Source organism: Leptodactylus fuscus, chromosome 1 (genome assembly GCF_031893055.1).
Source record: "Leptodactylus fuscus isolate aLepFus1 chromosome 1, aLepFus1.hap2, whole genome shotgun sequence".
NCBI classification, from domain to species: Eukaryota; Metazoa; Chordata; class Amphibia; order Anura; family Leptodactylidae; genus Leptodactylus; species Leptodactylus fuscus.
The window spans coordinates 182278825-182298680 of NC_134265.1; the positions used below are offsets into that span (position 1 = coordinate 182278825).

Here is a 19856-nt window from a genome sequence, read left to right on the forward strand (position 1 = left end):
TCTTATGCATCTCTGGCACAACTGGTGGCACTTATTTACTTACTGTCTATCTCACGTAGTGCTGCATATAAGTAAATAATTATGCCCGGTTTTGCCTTCAAGGACAGAAATTCTTTGTTTTTTTCCATCCCTTTTCTGTGAGCCAGTTCTTCACCTTGTTGGTTAATATTGAGGGTCCCCTAGAGAAGGGAGTACTGCACAGGGTATTACTGGCCACTAGTGAAAGGAATGGGACAGTCAGTAAGAGCGCATTTCTCCAAAGGCCCCATAGCAGCTCTATGGAATGTAAATCTATGAACTGAGGTATCTGTAAGAGGAACCCTGCATACAAAGGCTTATAATTTAGTTGTAACATTAGTTTTTGCTTTTATCTCTTGTTCACAGCAGGATTGTTTCCAACCTTTTCAGTGGAATTCATTTTATTTTGATCTGGGCTTCAATACATAGGGGCTTGGGCACTCATGGTGACTAAATGTGATTATTGTCATTTTGAGGATTATAGCAGAAATACACAGTTATTTTGCATTTAGTTTTGGTTTGTAGCTTTATACTGTTGCATGCATTACCATTGAAGACTTAAAATCCTTTTACATGGGCAGATCCGCCGCCAGTAACATTCGCTGATGGATGATATAGTAAGATGGTCAGAGCAATTCTATCTCCATTTACATGCTGTAATTTCCAGGTTGTTCACCCTCGCATGTTTCTTTATTGTCGGCAGCACATCTGCTCTTTACATCAAAGTATGGGCTGACAAATTGTGACTTATTATATTTAATTTAATCGCTTTCGTCTTGCATATTAAGTTATACCATTCTAAATACATGCTATATTGGGGGAATTACAGGCAGTGACTCCCATAGTAGTAAATGGACAGATCTTTGCATATGAAATTATTCTTCTCACATTTTGTGAAATCTTAACCATTTCATTCTTTTGTGCTCTATAGTATAGCAACTGGTACAAGCCATGTGTCCCAGAGCTTTGTCTTCCTTGCCTTGTTTAACCATATAAATGGTAGTTTATTTAAGGATGGCTCTTATTGACAACCCCTTGATAACACATTTCAGAGTAGTAAGATTAAGTCACCTGAAACACTACAGTTACTGCCCAATTGTTTTCCCTGCACTATGAACAGAAAGGAGGTTTCATGGGTGACTGTACCTATGTGTGGCTTAACAAGCCTATGTGCAACTAATCTTGTTCATCTGAGCATGGCAAACCCTGTGTATGTGATGCCAGTCTAATACCAGATGGCTATGTAGGAGATGAAAAGCTGGAGCCATGCTTGTGCACATGTTTCTATGTAATTGGTCATTTGTACTGTAAAAGGTTTATTGGAGTGGCAGAACTCAGCGGATGCCAGCACATAATGACAATGTAGTCTAGTTTTCACTGCTGTATGGAGTTATTGCTTTTGTTGTGTGCAGGAACACTATTGTAACTTGTTTAGATTTTTGTTTAGTTTTTTGTATACATTAATCATCCTTTATGAAAATAGTATTACAATGGCAGTGCCTTAGGGGCCCTATCTAGATGGGTTACAGTACACTCTGTTAAGATACTTGTCACAACTACCAGTGATTTGTTTGTTGTCAGACGTGATTGTTAAAGTTCTTGCTTTCAGTAAAAGTTCAGACCAATAATTATTACCCAAGAGCTTTGTTTTCTCTCAACTTTTGAGCTGTGGCACACGGCCATATTCCAAACTCTAGACATTCTGGAGCTGATAAGCATTGATAGAATTCTGACCGCCAGGAAATGGGAAATATGGTTTCCCTCTCATACAAGAACATTTCAGTACTAATCGGTGTGGCAGGAAACAAGGTTTCCCCAGTCATTATCATCATACATGAATACTTATAGGCTAGATATTTGTTGGCAGCAGTACTCTAGAGAATATGTGTCAGGGCCGTTGCAAAAGTGACACTAGTTCTTGGTTATATTCATCATTTTAATCTTTTGCAGCCCAGTTTAATGGAAGTGAGAAAAGACAGTCATCGCCTTCTCCATCAAGTGACAGGCGCAGGCAGCTCCGAGCCCCTGGAGGTGGCTTTAAACCTATAAAACATGGCAGCCCTGAACTTTGTGGTATCCTGGGAGAAAGAGTGGACCCAACTGTTGCACTGGAGAAACAAATGTGAGTGGGGTTTTTTTTTATTTTTTTGTTTGGTTTAAAAGAAATATCTTTTTTTTTTTTTCCTTTAAATTGTGAGCGTGGCTATTATAAAAGATAAGTCCTGCTAAGTTGGTCACCAGTAAGTAGTAACCATTGAAGAAATTAAAGACGTGGTGGCTGAATTACTGCAGCACAGAAGTCAAGAAGCGCCATTAGGCTTTGGATGAACTGAACCATTGTCAGGTGCCGTGACTTGCTGCTTTTTTTATTGCAGAGTTTGCTGCGTTTTTTTTTTTTTTTTTTTTTTAAAAACCAAATCCAGGAGTGGATTGATCGGAAGGGAAACTTCATTTTTGTATTTACCATTCATTTTGTCGCTTTGGCAACAAAACCTGCAACAAAAAAGCTGCTTTTCTGCAACGTGGAGCCTTAGCCCAACACTAGGTGCCTGACCCCTGCGGTCTGACTACTGAAACCCCCAGAGATCACAAGAAAAAGGGGTCCCTGAGTCCACCATGTGAAGTAAATGCTCTCTTTAAGTGGTGCACTCAGAAACCCTGTACTCATAAACACTGGGGGGTTCTGCAGTTGGATCCCAACCAACAGACATTTATCCCTGTTCCTGTGAATAGTGGGTAATATGGGCAGCACAGTGGCTCAGTGGTTGGAACTGTAGCCTTGTAGTGCTGGGGTCCTGGGTTCGAATCCTGCCATGGGCAACATCTGTAAGGAGTTTGGATGTTCTCCCCATGTTTGTGTGGGTTTCCTCCTGGTACTCTGGTTTCCTCCCGCACTCCAAAAATATACCAATAGGGAATTTACATTGTCAGTTACTGTCCCATATAAGACTCACAATGTCTGTAAAGCACTGTGGAATATGATGGCACTATACAAGTAAGCTAAATAAATAAAATGGTTTTGTTTTATGTGTGTGTGTATAATATACTTAGAACATTAACTTTTTACAATGTTAATTTCATTCCTCTATGTTAAGTATAACCAATGATATGTATTATAGTTGGTATCACGGAGCCATCAGCCGAACAGATGCTGAAAACTTACTGAGGTTGTGTAAAGAATGCAGTTACCTTGTAAGGAACAGTCAGACCAGCAAGCATGACTATTCCCTGTCACTGAAGTAAGTAATTTCTTTGGATATGAAATGAGTTTTTGTGGCTTTTTTTTTTTTTTTTTTAATATATATACTGTTACCTAAAAATAAAAAATCTCAGCCATACACAAGCAGCAAAATTACATGGAAGGGCAGATGACACTGACTGCCCAAGAAATTTTAAAACTTGACTTTTATTTGTTTACTTAAAAAACATTCTTAAATAGAAACTGCTGATAGTACCCTTTGGGGTGAATACTAATTGTGAAGTCATACACAAAACAATTTTTTCGAAACATGTGGGGGAGACCTGTCTCTGATATATCCCTAGAGACTGAGAACAACCTCACTCCCTCATACACATGTACTGCGGGGTCTAGTACTACCAAGCTGCGTCCACGGGACCTTGCATAAGGCTCAGCGAGCTCCCCCTCCTCCCCTCCGAGGTTACTGGCCTAACGCCACGCCAACAGAGGGAATGGAAGGACTCACTGGCCAGGTCACCTATTTAAACAGCCGGTATATTTCAACTCCCGCACTGGCTACTGATCTCTGACCCTATGCGTTTCCTCCGTATATAGATTCATCAGGGGTCACTGATGTAGATTTCACAGTTAAAAGCAGTCACAACTGCTCTTTCAGCGGTATAATGGGCTGACCGCCAGCAGGACCGCCGCTCCACATTCAGCGGTGAAGAATGTTTTTTAAGTAAACAAATAAAAGTCAAGTTTTAAAATTTCTTGGGCAGTCAGTGTCATCTGCCCTTCCGTGATATTATTCAATAAGAAATTGATACGATTTATGTTTGATCGTGATTCTCTGTGAGTCAGCAAAATTACATGTTTCGGCTTTTAGTTGTTGCTCAAGCACCAAATTTAGCCTCACCTAACTTTACATTATAAAGTTATTAAAGAGAACCTGTCACAAGGTACCTCATCTGATAGGCATGGTCTCCCTGAGCACTTTGGTGTAGGTTTATCTAAACGTGTTCAGCCATTCCAAATATATAAGCCGGTGTACTAGCCAACAAGTGGGCGGTAACACCGTATGGGTTCTCCGGTGCGAGGTCTATGTGCGATGTATGTCCTGAAGTGTTTCCACCAACTTGGCTAGTGTTCCCTACTTTGCATCATCACTAAAAGGGTTTATATCTTTGAAAGGCTGAACAGATGTGGATAAGAAAAACACCATAATGCTGCAGTGACAATTCCTATCAGATGATACATGTCAATGGTCTGTTCAAACCTGTTGACAGGTCTGCTTTAAAGGGATTCTACCATTAAAAAACTTTTTTTCTAGGTAACACGTCAGAATAGCCTTTAGAAAGGCTATTCGTCTCCTACCTTTGGAAGTGATCGCCGCCACGCCGTTCGTTCGAAATACCGGTTTGTATCGGTATGCTAATTAGTTCTCTCGCAGCGATGGGGGCGTGCCCCAGCGCAGGAGATGCAATGGGGGCGTCCCCATTGCTGCTCGAAAACAGACTCCAGCGCCGCCTCTGTTGTCTTCTGCATCCTCCCCTTCCTTCTTCGGCATGACATCGGACGCCTGCGCAGTACGCTCTGTTCGGCGAACTTGCGGTGTCGGCACTATGGCCGCGGGCATGCGCAGTACGTTCAGCAAAGTTCGCCAAACAGAGCGTATTGCGCAGGCATCCGACATGAAGAAGGAAGGGGAGGATGCAGAAGAAGACAGAGGCGGCGCTGTAGTTGGTTTTCGAGCAGCAATGCGGACGCCCCCATCGCATCTCCTGCGCTGGGGGACGCCCCCATCGCTGTGAGAGAACTAATTAGCATATCGGTGCAAACCGGTATTTCGAACGGCGCGGCGGCGATCACTTCCAAAGGCAGGAGACAAATAGCCTTTCTAAACGCTATTCTGACGTGTTACCTAGAAAAAAAAGTTTTTTAATGGTAGAATCCCTTTAAGCTTTATTTTCAGAAGGATCAGGTAAAATGGCACTTTTGTTAAGGCTCTTTGTCATAATACTGTATATCTGTCTTGCACAAATCCATTATATGGCATCCTTTGAGATCTCTGGTCTTTTACAGTACCTCCACATTCCTCAAATTTTATAAAAAGAGAAACATTGAGTTGGAGAGTGTGACACTACATGCTGTATAAGTGCTATTCTCTCTTGTGGGGGCCTCTATAGGTCTATAATATTGAACCTATTGTTGCAGTTAAGGCTTCCGATTCATATCTGAGCTCCCCCTAGTGGCACTTTTATCCAGGCAGAGAAACAGCATTGGTAGAAGGAAAACTCAACCTTTTACATATCCAGTTATTTTACTCTTTCACATTGAATGAAAATGGAAAAAAGATACCACTGTATACTTATACACCCACTGGTATGAAATCTCTTTTAAGGAAATCAATCCATAAGGTTGGAGAAGAACAACACATTACTCATGAGAACCTGCACCACTGAGCTGTTCAGTTATGCCCTGCTGTGTCTGCACGGCTTTGGCACGCTATCAGCTGTGTCTGTGTGTGCTTACTGGCATGCACCAGTAGGTGAAATAATGTCAGCTCTGCTGGTATCTTGCCTAAGCACAGTAGGGAGGACATTTGGTTTATTTGTGGCCCAGTTTCATTCTTATGTAGAAGAAAGACGACTGATCAGCTCACCAAGACGTTGTGATTAACAGGTATAATAAAGCTACATTCCATTACTAGCAGTAAAACGATGACATCACCGTCTGGATCATTTGTGTCAGCCTTTATAGGTCACCTTTTAACTGTGTTCATTAGCAAAGTCACATAAAAATGCAAATCCTCGGGATCTTCTAGTAACTCATTGGAAGTCATGCTGACACCTGGAGTACAACTGAGACTCAGGTTGTATATTGTTTTACTGTATTGCTACCTTATGTATTGTTCTGGGCAACCTCTTGATTTATCTGGAAATATCCCTTGAACTATCCCTCACCATATAGATTATTGCAATGTGACCTATGTTTTCATTGTTTAAACTGAAATTACCATTGCCATGCCTAATAGTATATCGCTGGCAGGGGCTTTAAGTATTCTACAGTTTAGATGAAATGTAAATTACATTAAAGGGGCTCTATCAGCAAAATTATGCTGACAGAGCCTCACGTATGCGTGAATAGCCTTTACAAAGGCTATTCAGGCACCGGTAATCTAATTTTAAACCCCCTGCCTGTTTTAAAATAAAACTATGAAAACATATATGTAAATGATACCTGAACGTGCACGCTGGGCGGTCGTGCACGATCCAACGTCATCTTCGGTCCCTCCTTCCTCTTCTTTTTTCTCCAGCGACGTCCCCCTCTTCTCGATCTTCTCCGCCCTCATCTTCTGTTTTTCCGGCAGGTTTTGTTCAAATCCTGCGCGAGCGCAGTATTGCTCCCTCCGGAGCGCTACTGCGCACGCGCCACTGCCATTTTTGTTGTAGTTCTAAGTATCCTTAGAACTATGCGAGCATGCGCAGAACGCTCGCGAATGTCTTTATATCTGGAAGAAAAGAAGATGTAGGCGGAGAAGAGCCAGGACAGCAGGACGTCGCTGGAAGAAGAAAGAAGAGGAAGGAGGGACCGAAGATGACGTTGGATCGTGCACGACCACCCAGCGTGCACGTTCAGGTATCATTTACATATATGTTTTTATAGTTTTATTTTAAAACGGGAGCGGGGTTTAAAATAAGATTACTGGTACTTGAATAGCCATTTTAAAGGCTATTCACGCATATATGGGGCTCTGTCAGCATAGTTTTGCTGATAGAGGCCCTTTAATAACCATTATTTTCATGTAAATAGCCAAGAAGTGTGCTCAAATTATATTTTAAATCCCATAAAGTGATAACTCTTTATAACATATGGACAGAGCAAATGTACAGTAGTTTAAAGGGGTATTCCAATCTTGGCAGTTATGTATGCTTTGTATACTTGGGATGTACTATAACACCTGACAGATATGGGCCTCACATCTATTTCAAGGACAGAGCCCCATCCATGACTGCAAGTTAAAAGGAGTCTGTTCACTCCTGTAGGACTATAATAAGGGTGGCTAGCAGAGCAAGCGCTGTACGCGCGGCTGAAACCCGAAGTGGCCGCGCGTACAACGCATGCACAGGGATTTGGATTCCACTGAAAACAGAGGCAGCTGCTAGGTAGTGAAGAGGATGAGGTAATCTGCATAAAAGAGCGGCCCAGGAGGCGGCATCAATATGCAGCCTTGCAGCGCTGGAGTCCTAGGTTCAAATCCGGCCAAGGGCAACATCTGCAAGGAGTTAGTATGTTCTCCCCGTGTTTGCGTGGGTTTCCTCCGGGTACTCCGGTTTCCTCCCACACACCAAAGACATACGGATAGGGAATGTAGATTGTGAGCCCTATATGGGACAGTGACAATATCTGTAAAGCGCTGCGGAATATGATGGCGCTATATAAGTAAGCATGATAAATAAATGATAAATAGTATAACACTGTGGTGCTCTCTGAGCTTCATGTACATATTTCCTGAAAATTATATATTTCAAAAATGGCTGCGAGGAGAGAAAGAGGTGTAGGACTAGAATAGCCTTTCTAAAGGCTCCTCTGTTTGTTTACCTTTAAAATTATATATATAATATATAATCCCCAATGATAGACTCCCTTTAATATGAGAGACTTGAGGAAATTATAAAATAAAAATCGCTGAGGTTGCCTGCTCAGTTACTTTTGGAAATCCTGTGCAGTGAATAGGAAAGACTCTTGCATGCACCCTGGCTATTGGAATGGGATGGGGAGAAATTTGCATATGGTTGGCTATCTTGCATTCACTTGACGCTGTGAATAGGACCCCGTTCTTGAGATGGATGTCCCACAGATGGGACCTGCAACGGTTGGACATTTCTGGTATACTTTGTGGATTTGAAAGTGTAACTATACGTTCAGGCAGCATTTGATCTTCTGGAAGTATTTGTGTCATTAAGAAATTTTTTTAAATTACATTATTAACAAACTCATTTCTGTGAAATCCTGCATTTTTTTCACTCCTATTAATATGCCTGCACATTTGGAGTTATTTCTGACATTTCCTTTGCCTTTACATTTGCACAGTCCTAACTACCACACCTATCAGCATAAACAGATTCACTACCTGCACAAGCATATTGAGTCTTAGATTATAAACCCCTGAGCTTTACTAGAAATCCCAGCAACAGTAACACAACAGAAAACAAAATTCCCTCAGCAATGTGTCATTTGCTGCTGCTAACTATCTTTGGTTGCAGTTTCCTGCATTTGTCACTGGCCAACCACTATAATGTAGTCTCTTGGGTGCCTATTTCTCAGTTAATGTGTAAAAATGCATTTGCTATATAAATAAGAGATATGAAAGTATTAAACATAGTTATTATTACTAAAATACTGCCCATCTTCTCCATTTTCTGGACAAGGTTTTAAAGGGATGCTATCATTAAAATGCAATTTTTTTGTGACTAACACATAGGAATAGCTGTAATAAAGGCTATTATTCTCTTACCTTGAGATGTCTTCTCCGCGCCGCCGTTCGGTTGAAATCCGGGTTTTCTTCGGTATGCAAATGAGTACTCTCGCAGCACTGGGAACGGGCCCCAGCGCTCAAACAGCACTGGGGGTGTCCCCATTGCTGCGAGAGAAGTCTCCAGCGACGCCTCTTTCTTCTTCTGGAGCGGCCTCTTCACACGTCTTCTTCCAACACTGGGGTGAAACTTCTACGCATGCGCAAGTCAGCTCTGCCATCGGGCTTCGGACAGAGCCGACTCCGCATGACCGCCTGGTGCAAGCGGCCATTTTCTTGTGGCCACTTGCGGGGTAAGCGGCCACAAAAAAAAAAATGGCCGCTTACACCAGGCGGGCATGCGCAGTCTGCTCTGCCCGAGGCCCAACGACAGAGCCGACTTGCGCATGCGTAGAAGTTTCACCCCAGCGCTGGAAGAAGATGCGTGAAGAGACTGTTCCAGAAGATGATTGAGGCGTCGCTGGAGAGTTCTCTCGCAGCATTGGGGAGGCCCCCAGTGCTGCGAGAGAACTCATTTGCATACTGAAGAAAACACAGATTTCTCCCGAACAGTGGCACGGAGAAGACATCTAAAGGTAGGAAAAGAATAGCCTTTCTTAAGGCTATTCCTACGCATTAGTCACAAAAAATTGCATTTTAATGATTAATATTGTGCTTGTGTTTTCATAAACTGCACCACTTTTGGTCTGTGCCTGGTATTGTATTCAGACCCAAACACTTCCAGGAAGATGAGCCTCAAATACTAAGCACAGCCAATAGAGAAGAATGCTATTTCTGAGGAAATGTTAAAGCACATCTTTTTTTTTCTAATCCTGGACAATCCTTTTAATGTATTCTTAGGCTAACCATATGCCTCAAATAATGATCAACCCAATATTCTTTTGTCCAGTAAGCATTTCTTCCTCCTTCTCTCCCCATACACTTGTATAATTGCTTTGGAGGGGGATGCATATAATCTGAATGGAGAAAAGGAAGTAAGCTGCTGCCTGACAGGCATCTCTTTGCTCCCCAAGAACAAAAGGATCTGCCATATTGAAATGCAACAGGCTGATCCTTCTCTCTGTAGACCTATGTTGCTCATGGAGAGTCAGGAGATAATAGGGCACTCCTGTCGAAAACAGAAGGTTTGACCAACTATAACCTAATGTGTATGGCCAGCTTTAGGCTAAGACCATATGTAGCAAATCACAGGCGAAAAATACTTTGGGCAAAAAATACTAGTATTTTTCAATACTTTTGCACCGTTTTGCATTTTTGCTGGCTCCATAGAAGACTAAGTTCAGACTACTTTATTTTGATTCATTGTTCAGATCAGTAGTGTACACGAAAAAAATTGAATGATGGATGCAGAGATTTATCCCCACTATATGTGTCTGGTTTAGAGGGGTGATGTGGCACACATTTGGTGCAAGGACCTTTCTTGTGCAAAATGTTTGCTACAACTCCCATTCTCCATCACACAGTCAATATGCCCTATCCTCATTCACTTTCCTGGGACAGCAAACACTGCATTTTTCTTGCCGCTAAATTTCCATGATATTAGACACCAAGTTTAAACAAGTCAAGAGACTAACCATAAAAAAAATGGATGTAGGAATGCCAAAATTGCTCTGGCCAAGCGGCATTTTTCCATCGGTTGGCATTGTTGTTTATTTTTTTGCAGCCATCCAGCTTTCGAAGACTCTGTAGAGGCCTGACCTACATCAACAGCCAGAAGTTGGTTGGCATTTTGTTTGCTTGGTATAGCATATGTTTTATAGTGTAGTAGGGATAAAGTAAAAGGCCTAAAGTAATTCCTCCATACGTCCTGAAAATTCACTTAGAAAATTGTGCCCTAAGTGTTGTGGCTTGGCAGGGATATAGGCGTTCATTATTATTATGTTTTAATTGCTGATGTATAAGCTTGCTGTTCCTTCCTTTTGGTACAAATAAACTTGCTCACTGTAAATAACCGTTGTAGGTACATTTCCAGCCGTATATCGAGTTAGCTGTTTCCAGAAGTCATAAGAATAAATCAAGCTCCTCATAATTAGTGAAATGTGACTAGCGGAGTGCAATAAAACAGGCAAATTCAGGTCATAATGAGGACATCTGGATGTATGGCGGCATTCAAAGAAATGATCAGAGAATAAGGGTTAACCCTTCTGCTGCAAGCCGAACTCTGCATATTGGTGTCTGAAGTGTTAAGTGGAAGAAACATTTAGTGAAAGTCTGAGGCTTTATACGGTATGCTCTGTAGCTTTATGTATGAAATTGTCACGATATGGCTTGATTGTGGTTTTATCACTTTATGGATCAGTGTGTCCTCTAAAGGCTCTTTTTACAGGAAATGAAAGGTGGTTTGAAAAGTTGTTCCTGGTAAATAATGGCCGTTTTCTAGTGCATACTTGCCAAAGTTTCAATTCCCAGTTGTATGCCATCTTAGGTGCTCCTTCCGCTTCAGAGATTCCAACACTGATCCCCTGGAATCTCACCACAACAGGCAGGGTGACTGCAGGCCTTCATGCAACATTATCTGTGTCCATATGTTGGGGGGTTTTTTTGTTTTGTTTTTCTGTCGTTTAGTAAAAATTGATGGTGGTGCCGCGAGGTTTTTTTTTTTTGTTAATGTGATGCCATAAGGCTGAGAAGGTTGGAAAACTCTGTCCTATTCCACCAGGAGTGCTTTAAAGGGATCCTATCATTCAGATTGAATTTTTGTCCCTATCATGTAGGAATAGCCTTAAGAAAGGGTATTCGTCTCCAACCTTTAGATGTCTTCTCCGTGTCACCGTTCCGTAGAAATCCCGGTTTTCGCTGGTATGCAAATGAGTTCTCTCACAGCACAGGGGGCGTCCCCAATGCTGTGAGAGAACTCTTCAGCGACGCCTCTATCTTCTTCAGGAACATCCTCTTCACGCCTCTTCTTTTGGCGTATGCGGTGAAACTTGTAGGCCTCGGGCAGAGCTAACTGCACATGCCCATAGCCCACAAGAAAATGGCCGCTTACTTATATGACCAACAAACTTTGCCTTGGTGGTCTGCTTTCCAAAATTCCTTCCTGTGAAAATTGTGACAGTTTAGTATGCATAGCGTAAACAGGCCTTAAAGGTGGTGTACAAGAATAGACAAAACTCCTTCCATACAAAAACAATGCTATACCTATCTACAGATTGCTGGTACTGCAGCTTAGCACCTTACATTTAAATGGAGTAATACTAGAGGCAACCAATCGACAGGCATGGCACGGTGTCTGCAAAAAAAATAATGATATAGAGATGCATATATATGGATTTAGATTCTTTGCTACCCCTTTAAAGCTGGTCACCCCAAGAACTATGTGACCAGCAGACGCTAAATATTACATGCATTTCAGAAGGCAAATCTGTGCTGTTTGACATAAATCGCGCAGAATTCAGAGTACTTCTTTCACTACGCCTTGTAACTTCCTGCCTTAAATCTGCAAGTTGTACAGAAGTAACTTATTGGAGTTTAGTTTGGCACTGGAAATGTTACCTTTGCTAACAATAATTCCATTAGTATCACGTTATATAGAAGGGTACATTGCTGAAATGTGTTGATTTATACTGCAGGAAAAATAATCAGATAAAGAAATGTGTACTATTTCCATGAAACCTAATTTGTGCCTGCCTATGCAAGTATAATGTCTTTTAAGAGAACAGACTTTCTTTGCATAAACTTCCAGTCAGCACATTACTTTAGTTGAATTATTTAAGGAATGCTATATTATTACTAGTAAGGCTCCTCACAAGAGATTCTGAAGAAATTGCTCTGACCCTAAAGATCTTGATGGATTTAAAGACATATTTATTTACCATCAGTAGCTTCCAGGTATCTGCTCGTTCATTTTATTTTCAGCCTTATTCATGTGTTGAAGGAAGGAAGTTGTGCCACTTCCTTCCCTGTGCCAGGAGAATCTTTTAGACTGGGTTCGCACATTGTGCTTTCGAGGCATTTTTCAAAAAAAAAAAAAATGCGAGTATTCTTTGTGTTTTAGAGAAATGGCAGCAAAAGCACGATATTTAGATTGAAAAGCCCCCACATAATGAAACGGCTAAAAAGAAAAATCACACTATAAAAGTATAGGATTTTTTTTGTGGCGCATTCTTGCATTGAGTTTTTGCTTTGTCCTTCTCACCATTTTTCTTCTGCTATTAAATCTAAAGGGAAAACACTTGCAATTTTGCAGCTAAAATTAACATGCTGCGCTTGTCACATACACAAGTTGTTTTGTTTTTTTTGTTTTTTTCTTTTAAATATATACTCGAGTATAAGCCGAATTTTTCAGCACAGTTTTTGTGCTGAAAGAGTCCCCCTCGGCTTATACTCGAGTCAAGCAAAAAAAAAAAATGAGCAGCCACAATAGTAATGTATAGAATCTCCCATAAAATAGTGAAAAAAAAAATAAGCTTTAAAAAAAATATAATAAAAAAAAATAATAAAAGTTCTAAATCACTCCTTTCCCTAGAATACATATAAAAGTAGGAAATGACTGTGAAACACAAACACATTAGGTATCCCTGTGTCTGAAAGTGCCCAGTCTACTGAATATAGGGGATCTGCAGTGCTCCTGTTCCGTCAGGAAGGGGTTAATAGCAGCACTGCAGATACCCTATATTCAGCCAGGCTGAATTTCAAGTGGGGAAAAAAAACTCAGTCCTCAAGCTCAGGGAAGGAGCAGACAGACAACCAAAACACCCCCTCCACTTCCCCAGCACCCAGCATCTACTGCACCCAAAAACTCCGACCATTTTAATTTTTGAAATTTTCCAGTAGCTGCTGCATTTGTCCCCCCCCCCCCCCCCCCCCCAGGCTTATACTCGAGTCAATAGGTTTTCCCAGCTTTATGGGGTAAAATTAGGGGCCTCAGCTTATATTCGGGTCGGCTTATACTCTAGTATATACAGTACCCAATATGTTTCTGCAGAAGCCAAAAAAACACTGCATTTTTGCATGGGGTCTTAACCTTAATCTAGAAATCCACACTGGCAGATGTTAATTTCTAATCCTGTTCCCGAAATGTAGGATTTAAAATCGATTTTTAATTCTGCACTGCAGTAAGCCTGCGCCATCAGCACCTCAGTATGTGGTCTAAGGGGTCCGGGCAGATCAGCTGTTCAGACAGCCACCAGATGCACAAAGCTGCTGCAGTGGACTGGGAGCATATGCTGGGGCTGCTCCTATTAAAGTGATATGAGTGACAAGGCAGCCCCGTAGGACAGCTGGGAAGACTGATGTATAGTTTTGTAGGAAAATATTGAGTTTAACTTATTTATTGGTCTTAAGGGGGTTATCCAGGATTCTTTTAAAAAGAGCTCCACTACTTCTCATAAAGTGACATCACATCTGCTAATCACATGGCCTTGCTGCAGCTCTTTTTCATTCATTTCAATGGAACTGAGCTGTAGGATGTCCAGGTGACCAAAGGATGTGATGTCATTGCCTGAGAAGATGAAATGCAGCTCTATAAGAAAGAAAGAAGCCATGTTGTCTAAGACTCTGTTTTGATCTGTGCTGGAGGACTTTTCCTCTGCCGGTTTCAGTTTAAAAATGTGCACGGCGGACCTCATTCAGACCTGAACCATGGAGAGGGGATGCTAGTGTGAACCTAACCTGATCCTTCATAACTCCTTTATTTCCTGCTCATTCGGAGTTTAGCAACTTTGGGGGCAGCCCATATTCTATGAGTTACAGCCACAGCCCACTTGACTCATAAGCTTAGACTGAGCAGTAATTTAGACCAATACATTCTAAGTTATATTCAATGTTTTCCTAGATTCCAGATTGATAAATATGTGCATGTTCTCTGTAAGTAAGCCAAGATGAAATCCTTCTCATGGTGTGGATTTGTCTACTTTTCTATTGTATATACAGTAGTTTGCATATTTGATGTAATATTTATCAGTGAGATTTACAAAACCAGCTAGGTTCTTTACTGCATAATGTGATGCATGCCTCTTGTGAGATCCTATGAATTTCCATTGGAAGTTCTAATAACCACAGCGATTACATCAGTACACTGAAATAAAAAAAAAAAATTATATATCAAGGGACGTATAGGTCATTTGTTTTTCACCAAACATTATTGAACGATTTATGCTGTCAAATGAGGTCGCTCTTTTTACAACAAGCCATTGCCTGGAGCAGTTTATTGCTTTAATCATTTTAATTTTATAAGCCGTTTGGGAAGTCCCATTAATATGTCAGGCAGTCTCATAGCAGTTTATAGATTTGTAAGGAGATGCATAGTCTCTTAGAACTGCTTCCAATTACAGAGGTCTGATGAGCATTACCGACAATGGACGGTTTCCCATCTCCTTACAAGACCTTCTACCTAAGGTCACCAAACTGTTATAATATTTGCTATTTACATGCTGTTAATTAAGATCCAGTGAAGTCATGTGGCATTTACTTTACATAGAATGTTACCTTCTGGTGTCCAAAGTGTGTGGAAATGTTGACGGCCATGACCACTGCACCAACTGGTGTTTTAAAGTGTATGGCAATGTACAGGTTAACACATAGCTAGTCATTTCCCAATAGCCAGATCTGGAATCTCAGTTCACTGCAGTGCAACCTATAGAATTGTCTTTCTGCTCTGCGTGTCAGAAAAAGTCCTGATCCAGTATATTGGAGAAAACAACTTCTGCAGGAAAAGTGAGAACAAACTATATTCTCAGCAGCCATTTTTCTATTACACATACCTCCTGCCTCCCACAGCTTTCTTGAAAAGGAAAATCTCAGTTGCCATACAAATTATTACAATAGCCCTCTCCCTTTCCCCTATGCCGATGACTAGTAGAAATGTGATCCTGGATCTAAATTGGACCTGCCTACTGCTGCAAGGAGCTTGTGTGAGATGTATGTGAAGTTGTGATTGGATCATGGACTGAGGTGAATGATCACAATCCATAAACCTTGGAGGGTGATTTTCAGTTTACAAGCCCCCCCCCCCCCCTCCCTTCCACAACTAGCATCAGCAGTGGTATTCCAATTGTGCTGGGTGACCACTACAGCCAACAGGCCTCAGTGGTGACCTCTTCTCAAACTGCCTGTAAACAGAAGACCAGACCTGCTGTGCCTGGGAAGAGGGAATTTAATGGCTTTCATGTTATTGACCTCCTCGGTAGCACTATTACATCTTTAAAAATAAGTCACCCCTTTGTCTATGGTAGCTGTTGAAGACCTACTAATAATATCAGTGCCAAATAGTGCGTACAGTAGGTACCTCGTGAGAAATCTTAATAGCGGAACATGTTGGGGTCTAAGGTGGCCTTTTAGTTCATTGGTTGGAATTGTCATATCAGGATTGGTATCTATTTATTCAATGCACTTGGGGCTATCTTTATTGTTACTGACTTATACTGATAGAATTGCTATTTTGCTTCATCCTTTACTTCCACCTCTTCCATTCGATTGATTGTAGGTATTTTTTGTTGTTAAATCTGGATAGTATTATGTATTTTAATAATATTCAATAAAAATTATTTTTTTTCATTAGCTAATTATTCTAGTCTTTTTTTTGTTTTTGTTTTTGTTCTATGCTTCGGATAGCCTAGCTTACAGCGCCACACAGTCGGCTCTCATTTTAAGCTATCAGGGACACGACTACTAGGTATCTCAGGCCTGGTTCAAATCTGCGTTTGGTAATCCATTCGGGGAGTCCGCATAGGTACCCCCTGAACGGAATACCGAATGCATTAACAAGCAGTGAGCTTATGAAAGCACATGGACTCCACAGACTATAATGGGGTCCATGTGCTTCCCGCGCGGTGTCTTCATGGAACATGCGGACAGAAAAGTACTTCAGGATCTACTTTCACAGACTTTCTACTTGCACACAGACCCCATAGACTTTCACTTCACACCACTTGCCAAAGCGTTCAATATTCTGTTCGGGGGGATTCCCATGCGGACTCCCCAAACGGATTACCGAATGCAGATGTGAACCAGGCCTCAGGAGAAGTGACTTCACTGTGCCCAGCCTTGGGCAGATTCTACCACTACCACAATAAATTTAAAAAGGACATAGTAGACTCTAGCTGGTGTTTTATGCCAAATCCATTAGTTTAACCTTACTTGCACTTAAGTTGATATAAAATAAAAGCCTCACGTTTCCGTAAGATTCCACAGAAATATTTTCAGTGACTGTTACCAATACTTTTCAATGGAAATGCTGTTGTGGTTGGCTGGCATAGATTAACAAAAGCTGTATATACAAGAATGAACTCCCCAGTTTGATGCACGACACAGGAATTCAGTGTGTTCAAACATTTGTGTAAACTCTGTGGAGTTGTGGGTTTCCAGCTGATGCTAAATGGAGAATGCCTAATTTCTTCCCCTCTTTAGTTTACATGCGTGCTGTCTGATAAAATAGTCATGTAGGAATGATTCATGTGGTAAATGGCGGGACCCACTTCTGCAAGCACTTTGCATTTTACCTAAATAAACAGCCATTGCATAACCAGTTGTAACGCCCGGATCTGGTTTTACATTATCTGGCAGGATTATGGTGGGACTTGTAAGTTTACTTGTATGCACAGTTTTATGATCACCTTTCCTGATATTATACAATAATAATTTGCTATTTCCTGTGTGAGGGACAGGACTTACCCATCTGTAGGTTTCATCTTTTTTATTTTAAGTTTGTATGGAAGGTTACCAGATTTAAAGAATCCCAAGGGGCAAAACCCTTTTTTTCCCCATCCCTGCACCCTTAGGGCTCGTTCACACAGGGCAAGAGGGAGCGTATTTTGGCGCTGAATACACGTCATAATCTGCCCCCTCACAATAGAGGTCTACGTAGACCTTACTTTTTTCTGTGAGCGGCATGTTGCCCATCATGGAAAAAAGAAGCGAACTGCCCTTTCTTCAGGCAGATTGCGCGGCTGATTCAGCCCCGGCGTCCGCCTCGCAGCAGCACCCTCCGGACTAGGCCCTTTCATTTGGGCCTACTCTGGAGCAGGAAGCCACGACTGTCAGAAGCCGTGACAGCTTCCCGCATCAGAATCAGGACCAAAATCAGCCATTCCGCGTACTGTGTGAACTAGCCCTTAGTTGATTGTCTCTTACTCCCCAGTCTTTTCATGTCTCCTACCCTCATATCCCTACAATCTTCTCCTCGCTCCTCATCAGACTCCATCTTGACTTTTCTATTTCTCTGTGCTGTGCGGTCAATCCCATGATGCCTCAGCACAGCATCACATAGGCAGCTAGAGGACTGACATCACTGCTTCTGCTGGACAATGGAATTATAATTGTATTCACATAATCTACCAAAAAAATCAGAGACACCAAACCTACAGTCAGTAAGGCCACACTTTCCCCTCCTCCATTATAGGGGTGTGAGAGGAGCTGTCTAATATCAGCAGTAGCTAGTGATAGCAGATTTTGACCCCCTTTGGATAGCCTGTGTGGTTCAGTACATGCCGTTTGGATCATGCTGAAAGGTCTATTGTCTGAGATGGTGAGAGAACAGAAAGCAATGTTATTGTTAGGGGGTCACCCTTATAGATGCTGAAGAAGAGCCTGAATTTTCTATTAGAAAGGAATAACTAAATATTAATACTAGCTGAGTTTCACACACAGATAGATGTCTGTCTGTGTGTGTGTGAAACTCAGCCAGTATCAATATATTAAACGGCATATGTGTGTATGTATATATAATTGTATGTGTATGTAAATATATATTTGTAGTAGCACCAGCAAATCTTGGCATCATCCCATAAATTGCATGGCAGAAACCCCTCTCCAGGCAAAAGGGTTCCTAATAGAAAAAAACAGTCCAGTCTGCCAGTAACTTGTATGGCTGAAAAATGTCCTTTTATTGGAAAAAGCAGTACACCGTGTACTGCTTTTTCCAATAAAAGAACATTTTTCCATCCACACAAGCTGCTGGCAGACTGAATTGTTATATATATATATATATATATATATTATATGTGTGTGTGTGTAGATCATCATTATATATGGAACATTATCAAAGCAGGCATTCCAACTTTACCTGAAGGCAATGCAAGATAACATGCCCGATCCTCCCGACTTTCAAAGATTATAGCCTGGGTCAGTCCCCACATTTGTATACCAGTGATGGTCATGAAGGTTCACACATAAGCTCAGTTTATCATCTTTTCGAACATTTTTGCACTGAAGGTTAAGGCCCCAGGCAGCAAAATGCTGCAGAATAGCATTGAGTTTTGTTTTGTTTCTTTTGCATTGTTTTCTTATTGCATTTTTTTCTTATTTACAGTTTTTCTCTGTACATTTTTCTTCCCTTATTAAACCTATATGGAAAACCCCATCGTTTCCGCAGATATCGCTGACATGCTGCGATTTTCAAAAAAACACGGGCGTTTATGAAAATGCAGCTTTTCCGCAACAGATTTCTTACCACTGGGACCTGTGGTTAAGGAGGAGTTCCCTTTAACTAGCTGCATAAATAATCCCCGCACGCCCCATTTCCCACTGCTGCACCATTATCTCAGCATTGTTACACATGGATACGAAAAACTTACACTACACTCTTCTACCTGCGAATCTACATTAGCCTGAAACAACCGTTTCATACATGGATAAATGGCTGGTTATGCTTTGTAATTTGCTATATAAACACATCTCGGCTGGGATCCCTTGAGACTACAAGAGGGCCAAAAATCTGGCATCCCCTATCATCACATGGTTGGTTGAAGTGTTAGCTACACATTTAGGTGTATGAAGACACGGTTGCTATAGCAACATCTATTGGCTGGTAGAGAGTACTGCACTTAAATAAAAATGACCGTATAGTTATTAAATTGTATCTTATTGAATTCATTTACTGGGATAAAGTAATATGAAATTTCCACTTATAAATTTAATAGGAGCCAGTTATGACCTAGGGGCCATTCCCATGGGAAGCAAGGGCTATGATGTCACTCTTTGCCTCGTCTTTACTCTATCCAATAAAAGACAGAATATTTCCACTGAACATTTTTGGGTGTGCTAGATAAACATCACATAACATAGTGTAGCTTTTGTAAATTTATACTATAAAATTTATTACCTCTTTTCTATCACATTACTATGTCTATGTGATATTAAATTTGTGATCTTCTGTTTTCAAGAAGATAAAGTATAAACTAT

General features: G+C 41.2%; 1 protein-coding gene across 1 annotated transcript in view; it reads left to right on the forward strand.

Annotated features, from left to right (window-relative positions):
* SHB (SH2 domain containing adaptor protein B) overlaps window positions 1–19856 on the forward strand; it is a 153040-nt gene that overhangs the window by 101012 nt on the left and 32172 nt on the right. The window contains exons 4-5 of the mRNA XM_075280364.1: window positions 1969–2140; window positions 3138–3257. Of these exons, the coding sequence (XP_075136465.1) occupies window positions 1969–2140; window positions 3138–3257 (292 nt within the window). The remainder of the gene's footprint in view (window positions 1–1968; window positions 2141–3137; window positions 3258–19856) is intronic.